The sequence below is a fragment of the Trichechus manatus genome, unplaced genomic scaffold (assembly GCF_000243295.1).
Source record: "Trichechus manatus latirostris isolate Lorelei unplaced genomic scaffold, TriManLat1.0 scaffold00089, whole genome shotgun sequence".
NCBI lineage: Eukaryota > Metazoa > Chordata > Mammalia > Sirenia > Trichechidae > Trichechus > Trichechus manatus.
This window is the reverse complement of record NW_004444025.1, coordinates 3,480,607-3,489,861: the sequence shown is the minus strand read 5'-3', so window position 1 is coordinate 3,489,861 and position 9,255 is coordinate 3,480,607. Positions and strand designations below refer to the sequence as shown.

Below are 9,255 nucleotides of genomic sequence, written 5' to 3'. Positions count from 1 at the left end.
GACAAAGTCACACTGTAGATACACTGGGAATATTAGCGTTCACACACACGTGCATTCCTATCAACACAGTCAGACATAACACGCTTACAAACCACTCGTCTCTCCTGACAAAGTCACACTGTAGATACACTGGGAACATTAGCGTTCACACACACGTGCATTCCTATCAACACGGTGGGCCAACATGGATTTTTGAACTGTATTTTAAGGTCATTTTAGAAATCAAATAATTTCTCTGCTTTTGACTTCTGTGACTGTCATTATCAACCCTTTCACTTTCTTGACATTAAATAAGGGACTGAAAGATGTAAAGATAGGATAATGGACAGGGGCCTATGGAAGATACTGGATCTAAACATTCTCTAGAAACGCCATTTACTTTAAACCATGAACATAAAAAGAAGTGAAGCATAGAATGAGGCCATAGCTAAGCAATGAAAATACAAGCTAAATTGTTCATGATACTTTAGCTTAGCCTTCAATTAGTATTCTATCATTTTCTATAAGGTGACATACTTTGGCTTAAATGAATCAGGCATTCAAAATGACCCTCTGACTTAGGCTTTATTTACTTAAGAAACTTTTACCATGAACCTATATTCCAAATAGAATTATCATAAACCCTCAAATAAGTGAGAAATGGTGTTTTTAACCATCAAGTCCTAGTGGATTCAGTGGGAAAGCAATTTCTCCTTACTTTTTGCAGAAAATATTAATTTCTCTGAAACTACAGAATCGTATTAGTTGATTTTTTTTTTAAAATAGAGTCTCAGACCCAAGCCCGTACTGTGAATCCTTAGACAGTAAAGAAGAAATAGTTAACACTAGTAATCAATACACAAGCTGCCTTGTCATAGGACAAGATCTGAGATTCACTGTGTTTTAGGTTACGTACTAATGACCAGCATTTCCTATCCAGTTTCATGATTTTTAAACACTTCATATGAAGTGGTGAACTGAGAGACAAAGCAATTAAGGGAATCACAAACACACAGATACACAGACACACACATACAGATACATACACAAGATGGCCTGATTTCCAGAAAATAATTATGCAACCTAAACAAGTAAAGGATGGCACTTCCACATAGTAAGAACATTTTCTGTAGTAAGTATTCTTACCTGGTAAGACTGCTTCAGGATATAATTTAGGTCTATTTTTCATGGCTATGCAGTAGGCCAGAAAGTAGACTGTACTTGTAAGAAAGATACCACTGCAGTGTGCAAAAACATAATCTAAATCTGAAAGCACAAATTATAAAAGTCTCAAACATATCATTTTAATCATTTCAAATATATTTGGATTTCTGAAAATAAACTAAAAAATTTAACTTTAAAAATAAAGAACTAGTTACATGTAATCATTCTACTTTTCTACCTGCTTTTATATAAGGAGCCCTGGTGGAGCAGTGGTTAAGTGATTGCCTGCTAACCAAAGGTTCATGGTTTGAACCCACCAACCACTCCCTGGAAGAAAGACACAACAGTCTGCTTCTATAAAGATTACAGCCTTAGAAACCCCATAGGGCAGTTCTACTCTGTCCTATAGAGTCACTAAGGAGCCCTGGTGGTGTGGAGGTTAAGCGATCGACTGCTAACTAAAAGGTCAGCAGTTCGAAACCACGAGTTGCTCTGCGGTAGACAGATGTGGCAGTCGGCTTCTGTAGAGATTTACAGTCTTGGAAACCCTATGGGGTTGCTATGAGTCGGAATTGACTCGATGGCAGTGGGTTTGGTTTGGTGTAGAGTCACTATGAATCAGAATTGACTCAACTGCAATGGTTTTAAGAGGTGGAAATGGTTAACGCACTGGGCTGCTAACAGAAAGGTTGGAGGTTCAAGTCCACTCAGAGGTGCCAGGAAGAAAGAAAGATCTACTTCCAAAAAGTCAGCCACTGAAAATGCTATGAAGCACAGTTCTACTCTGGCACACAGGGGGCCACCATGAATTGGAGTCAACTCAGTAGCATTAAAAAAAAAAAAAAATGATGTTAATATCTTCTTTTAGAGAATAGCTATTTAGACCTTCCCACACGTCGATGTTAAGAAATTTGAAAGACAGTTTCCTGGCCAACCAACTGGACCAAAAGATCCATATCTGTGCCCATTTCAAAGAAAAGTGATCCAACAGAATGTGGAAATTATTGAACAATATCATTAATATCACACACAAGTAAAATTTTCCTGAAGATCATTCAAAAGTGGTTGCAGTACATCAGCAAGGAACTGCCAGAAATCCAAGCCAGATTTACAAGAGGACACGGAATGAAGGATATCATTGCTGATGTAGATGGATCTTGGCTGAAAGCAGAGAATACCAGAAAGATGTTTACCTGTGTTTTATTGACTATACAAAGGCATTTGACTGTGTGGATCATGACAAATTATGGATAACATTTTGAAGAATGAGAATTCCAGAACACTTCATTGTGCTCATGAGGAACGTGTACATAGACCAGGAGGCAGTCCTTTGAACAGAACAAGGGGATACTGTGTTGTTTAAAGTCATGAAATGTGTGCTTCAGGGTTGTATTCTTTCACCATACTTATTCAATCTGTATGCTGAGCAAATAACCCAAGAAGCTGGACTATATGAAGAAGAATGAAGATCAAAGACCACAGCCTTCAGTATGGATTACACCTCAACATAAAGAAAACAAAAATCGTCACAACTGGACCAAAAACAACATCATGATAAATGGAGAAAAGACTGAAGTTGTCAAGGATTTCATTTTACTTGGATCCACGATCAGTACTCGTGGGAGCCCCCCCCAAAACAAACAAACAAACAAACAAAACCATTGCCGTGGAGATGATTCTGATTCAAGTGACCCCACAGGACAGAGTAGAACTGTCCGCAGGGTTTCCAAGGAGTGGCTGGTGGATTTGAACTGCCAACTCCAACTCATGGTGACCCCATGTGTGTCAGAGTAGAACTGTGCTCTTTAGGTTTTTCAATGGCTGATTTTTTGGAGCTAGATCACCAGGCCTTTCTTTTGAAGAGCCTCTGGGTGGATTTGATCTTCCAACCTTTTGGTAAGCAGCAGAGTGCATTAACCCTTGGCACCAACCAGGGACTCCTTGATAAAGATAAGTGGCCATGTTTAGGGAGGAAAGCTTGGAGGACAAGGAGTTTGTCCACTCTTCTAACATCTTAAATTCTACTTCTGGATCATGTAAGAACAATAGATCCACCTATTAAAAAAAAAAAAATTTGTCAAGTCGATTCCGACTCGTAATGACCCTACAGGACAGCATAGAACTGCCCTATAGGGTTTCCAAGGAGCAGCTGGTGGATTCGAACCACCAACCTTTTGGTTAGCAGTTGGACACTTAAGCACTGCACCACCAGGGCTCTTCTGGATCATACAAGAACAACAGATCCACTGATGAACCATCACGAAAAAGCAGCCTAGCACAGCCATTAAGAACACAGACTACCTCGGTGCCAGTCCTCATCCCACTACTCAGTAACTTTGGAACTTGTACGAGTTATCTAATATGTCTCACTTTTCTCAGTTGTAAAATGAAGATGATAATAATATCTAACTGATAAGATTTCTATGAAGATTAACTAAATTAATGTTTGTAAAGTGCTTAGAACTTAGAACAGAGCACGGACCTAAATGAATGCAGTAAACAATAATGTCCCCCATGTAGAGTTATTTTTGAATGAACTGCACTAAAGTGTGTTGGTATCAGATTAGATTGAGGGTTGTCATAAGAAATGCTCCTAAGAACTCACTGTTCTACTGTGTAAAGAGATTGTTGAGGACATTGTTTATTTTGTCCCAGTACCAGGAACAACGGTAATCCAGAACAATTGGTTGTTTTTACCTTGTGTTCACTGAATCGTAGAACTGATTTGAGTTCCCTTATAAACTGGATACAAGAAATCTTAGAGCCAAATTTATGGCTCATTTCTAGCAAGTGTGTAAGTGTGGTATGAAGTTTTTAGACTTATTCCTGGTTCTGTGTTATTTCATCACCCTTGTTTTTTCTTCTCTCTTATGTTATTCTATTTATATTAATTTTTATCCTTTAAAAAGGATAAAATCTTTATATCTCATAAATCTTAATATTCTCATAAAAGACAGAAATGAATAAAAAGTTTGAGTACTGTATATATACATACAATGAGAGAAGAAAACTATAATATCTACTCAGTCAATCCATTAAAGTCAAGTTTAAATTTCAACTTCATCCATCTCTCTCTCATGACTTTTGCCTTCCAAACTTCTTCTCCCTCATCTGAACCTAGATTATATTAATTTTCTGTCCCCTTCAATTTAGTGCTTTATGGTCCATGATTTCATACTCTTATCATTTTATGGGTGTAAAACATGTTTCAACATGATTAGATATTCACCTTATAACGTCTAGCATGGGACAGACATACAAATGGAATGATTATAAGACCCCTGAATAGATACAGTCTCATCCCTGTTTAAACGTGTACGAGGCTGCTGCACACAGCGTTGCATTTATGCCTGAGAGATGAATTCCAGCATTGAAAACCGAGATAATCAGGAAGCATTATGTTGGGCCCTCAGTGTGCTACTCTGTGCTTTAAAAATAATATCCTCTGACTAAATAGGCTATATTTTGACCTTTAGGAACATTTACTTGATTTTAAAGCACTATGTACTATACTTTAGCCTTTTTTAAAAGAGGAGAATACATATTTTCCCAGAGATCATCTAACTGGAAGATAATCTCACTGGAAAGCCTAAAATCATGTGTCAAGATGCAAGTAGTTGCAATGAATCCTGACTAAAGTTTATTATATCTGTATGTTAAAGATTACACGAAAATACTCAAACAATCCCTTATTATTTTTAGTCTTTGGTGCCTTTCTAGTTCACCACTCAAAATGAAAACGTAAGATCCAATGTATTTACCAATATTTACTGTTACCACAATTCTTTTTATATTCTTAAGTTACAAAATATATATTAATGAGTTCATTTATAAAGTGGAATAAATGAACTTTTTGACCTTACCATATTGACTTGCCCCTGCATACGTGCTATCATTTCTTTTGCTGTGGTCCTTGATATAAATGATTGGCACAAATGTACATCCATAGAGTACTCCAGATATCACTGCAAGACTACATCCCCTTAAAAAACAAATAAATCACCATTACTCTTGACCCGAAACAATATACCTGATGTACATATAAATGGAATCATAATTAAAGCATGCCTCAAAACGTAAATCATAAGGACTTATGCAGAAGTCACTGCATCTCAAGCTCTATGACTGGCAGAAGTCAAGGAAATACCCTGGGGTGTCAAAGTGGTATCAGGACTGAGAGTACAGCTTCTGTCTTCTGCTGCTCATGATTTATAGAAATTATAATGGGCATTATTATAAATTGTAATTATATAAATGAGAATATTGCGGTCATTATAAGTGCACATAAACAAATGCAGCTCTCTAATTAAATAATGAGGTATTTGTGGACCAGCACTATGCCTTATGCTTCCTTTTTAAACACCTTATAACATCCAGCACAGGGCTGGGATAGACTAAGTACTAGAACCATTTTTGTTTAAAACAACCATTGATTTACCTATGCCTTAATTAACTGTGGCATGGTCAAAAGGGAGTGCTGAGTTAGTCCAATAATCTGGATATTTCAGATAAAATATTCCTCTTTATAAGAAGACCATATTTCATTTTAAGCACCAGAGCCATGCTGACTGCTTAGACTCAGGCCATATCTACATGTAGCAAGGATTTTGTGGGAAGGTGATTAATATTTTGCAATAGGCAGTTCCTTTAATTTAATACAAATGACAATGATATGAAACAGGAAATTCTTAGCCAAAAACGCTCACCTTCTAAACCTATGAACAAACCCCCAAAGTCTATTTTAACAGTGCTCTAAGGAATATGAGACTGTAGCCATCCATAGGACCATCTCGGCAATGCGTCTAGTCAATCGGAAGTCCCGGCATCAGGGTGAAGCCTGGACTTCATACTCCTGGAGGCGTGCCCTAAACACAGACCAGACTGATAGACCAAACCAACCCAAAACGAAACCCGACTCATGGACTAATTACACAACAGCCACAAAGGTTTTTCTTAACAAAGAACAATAGAGAAGATACTTTTTGAAAAACCAATGTTTTGTTTGAGAGCTCTGTTTTATTATGAAGTAAGTACCACCTATAAAAATAACACTTATTTCTTCCAAAGTTGTTAGTTCATTCACTCATTCACTTAAATATTTATTGAGCACTTACTATGTGCTGGAGCCCTCGTGGTGTAGTGGTTAAGAGTTCGGCTGCTAGCCAAAAAGATCAGCAGTTTGAATCCACGAGCCGCTCATTGGAAACCTTAGGCGGAAGTTCTACTCTGCCCTAAAGGTTTGCTACGAGTCAGAATCGACTTGACGGCAATGGGTTTGATGGTTTTTTTTTTGGTCAACTATTTATTGTAACTAGACAGACCACACTAAAGCAGTTGAACTTAAGGACCTCTGTACCTAAAAATTCAGGAGGGGACAAAGAAAACTTCTCCACGGAGTCAAGGAAGTCAGAGCTTATTCTGGAATTCAGATGAACGTCACTTCACACTGGTCATCCTAAGACTGGTAACCTCCGCTTTAACCAAAGTATGAAACAAAGTAATGGAGCAAAGAAGTAGCCTCTGCTTACACTATGCGTTGTTGTACTGTAGAAAGTTTATCCACCCAGGAATAATTAGGACAGGTATCTTGACTTGTGTTGATCGCCTGTTGAAAACATTGGCACAAAACAAACAAAAATAGCATACTGTTGATAATCCTGCTGGTGATGAAAAGATTTCCAGTGATTTTCTAAACTTTATCAAGCATCCTTTAAAATATGAACATGCTACACGATCTACTCTGATTCTGTGGGTATCTCTAGGCTTGACTATTTCTGATTCTGTTCCTCTTTCTTTTAGAATGGGTTAGTGTTTGCCAAATAATTCTTTGTTTATATCTTTCACAGCTTAATATATGGCTGTTTTGATACACCTATTAAAACAAACAAAAGTTCTGAACTCTTGTGTTTCATCTACATATTTTATTAGCAAAGAAATTAAAACTAAGGAAAACTCAGACTCTCCTAATATGGAATGCCTGAAATTAATGCAGAGTTTTTATACTGAATTAGCTAATAAAACACTTTCAGCCATGTTTCAAGATTTGGCTAATATTCCAAGCCAGAAAAAATTATGGGAAAATTAATAATATCTCTATTATTAATCATCTATCTCTTAGCTGGAGTCTAATGTTATATTTACTACTGCTTTGGTAAGACATAAGAAACTAGACTGGGGTTCTTCACCATGGACCAAGTCAAGCTTTCGTTTGGAGATAATGCCTTCCTTCATAACAAGGAGATGATGATGTGTGGTGCATACTAACCGCCCTGTGGTTTACATATTTTTAAACCTAGTTTGCTTATATTCTTCCCTTGTGCCTGAAAGAATCTAAGGCAGTTAGCCTACTGTGTATCTTTTACCAAGCTGTGTTTCTTTTAGTTTTAATTCTTTTTTTTTTCTTTTTTTTGAGGGGTGGGTAGTTAGGAGGGTCTAGATCCTTAAATGAGCCAAGGAACCCCAGAAACCTTCATCCATTCTCCCTGATACGTTTCACTACCTATTAGACATGTCTATGGATTAATAAACCTCTTCTCTCTCTTACACTTAAGCTAATTATTATTCAACTTAGTGTCAATTAAACTAATTATGACTTAATTCAGACAGTTTAGCTGATAGGAATTTTAATAGGGGAAGGAGAAAAGAAGAAACGATTATTTAATTTTTTGTATTGTACTTCAGATGAAGGTTTACAGAACAAATAGTTTCTCATTAAACAGTTGCTACACATATTGTTTTATGACAATGGTTAACAACCCCATGACATGTAAACACTATCCCTTCTCGACCTTGGGTTCCCTATTACCAGCTTTCCCATCCCCTCGTGCCTTCTAGTCCTTGTCCCTGAACTGTTGTGCCCTGTTAGTCTTGTTTTGTTTTATGGGGCTGTCTAATCTTTGGCTGAAGGGTGAACCTCTGGAGTGACTTCATTACTGAACTAAAAGGATGTCTGGGAGCCATACTCTTGGGGTTTCTCCAGTCCCTGTCAGGCCAGTAAGTCTGCTCTTTTTTTGTGAGTTAGAATTTTGTTCTACATTTTTCTCCGGCTCTGTCTAGGACCCTCTGTTGTGATCCCTGTTGGAGCTGTCGGTGGCGTTAGCCGGGCACCATCTAGTTGTACCGGACTCAGTCTGGTGGCGGCCGTGGTAGTTGTGGTTCATTAGTTCTTCTGACTAATCTTTCCCTTGTATCTTGTTGTCTTCATTCTCCCTTGCTCCTGAAGGGGTGAGACCAGTGCAGTATCTCAGAGGGCTGCTCACAGGCTTTTAAGACCCCAGACACTACTCACCAAAGTAGAATGTAGAACATTTTCTTTATAAACTGTATTATGCCAATTGAGCTAGATGTTCCCCAAGACCATGGTCCCCACAGCCTTCTGCCCAGCAATTCGGTCCCTCAGGGAGTTTGGATGTGTCTATGGAGCTTCCGTGACCTTGCCTTGAACAAACTGTGCTGGCTTCCCCAGTATTGTGTACTGTCTCACCCTTCACCAAAGTTACCACTTATCTATTGTCTGTTTAGTTTCCCCCCCACCCCTCCCATCCCTCATAACCAACAAAGATTTTTTCTTTTTTTGTGTAAACCTTTTCGCGAGTTTTTACACTAGTGGTCTCATATAATATTTGTCCTTTCGTGATTGACTGATTTCACTCAGCATAATGTCCTCCAGTTTCGTCCATGTTATGAGATGCTTCCCAGATTCATCATTGTTCTTTATCGTTGCATAACACTCCATCATGTGTATGTACCATAGTTTGTTTATCCATTCATCTGTTGATGGGCATCCAGGTTGTTTCCATCTTTTCGCTATTGTGAACAATGCTGCAGTGAACATGAGTGTGCATATGTCTATTTGTGTGATGGCTCTTATTTCGCTAGGATATATTCCTAGGAGTGGGATTGCTGGGTCGTATGATATTTCTGTTTATAGCTTTCTAAGGAAGCACCATATCATTTTTCAAAATGGTTGTATCATTTTGCATTCCCACCAGCAGGGCATAAGAGTTCTGATCTCCCCGCAGCCCTTCCAACATTTGTTATTTCCAGTGTTTTTGATTCGTGCCAGTAATGCCGGGGTGAGATGGTATCTCATTGTGGTTTTAATTTGCATTT

The 9,255-nt window shown here is 38.0% G+C and overlaps 1 protein-coding gene across 2 annotated transcripts in view; it reads right to left on the bottom strand.

The window, feature by feature from the left end:
* The window catches only part of TMEM144 (transmembrane protein 144), a 40,852-nt gene that overhangs the window by 16,470 nt on the left and 15,127 nt on the right, over window positions 1-9,255 (bottom strand). For both annotated transcript variants that reach the window (XR_002824935.1, XM_004382039.2), the window contains exons 6-8: window positions 6,672-6,748; window positions 5,007-5,125; window positions 1,126-1,245 (exon numbers count right to left, since the gene is read on the bottom strand). Coding sequence is in view for 1 of the 2 variants with exons in the window: in XM_004382039.2 (XP_004382096.1) it covers window positions 1,126-1,245; window positions 5,007-5,125; window positions 6,672-6,748 (316 nt within the window). In the remaining variant the exon portion in view is untranslated. The remainder of the gene's footprint in view (window positions 1-1,125; window positions 1,246-5,006; window positions 5,126-6,671; window positions 6,749-9,255) is intronic.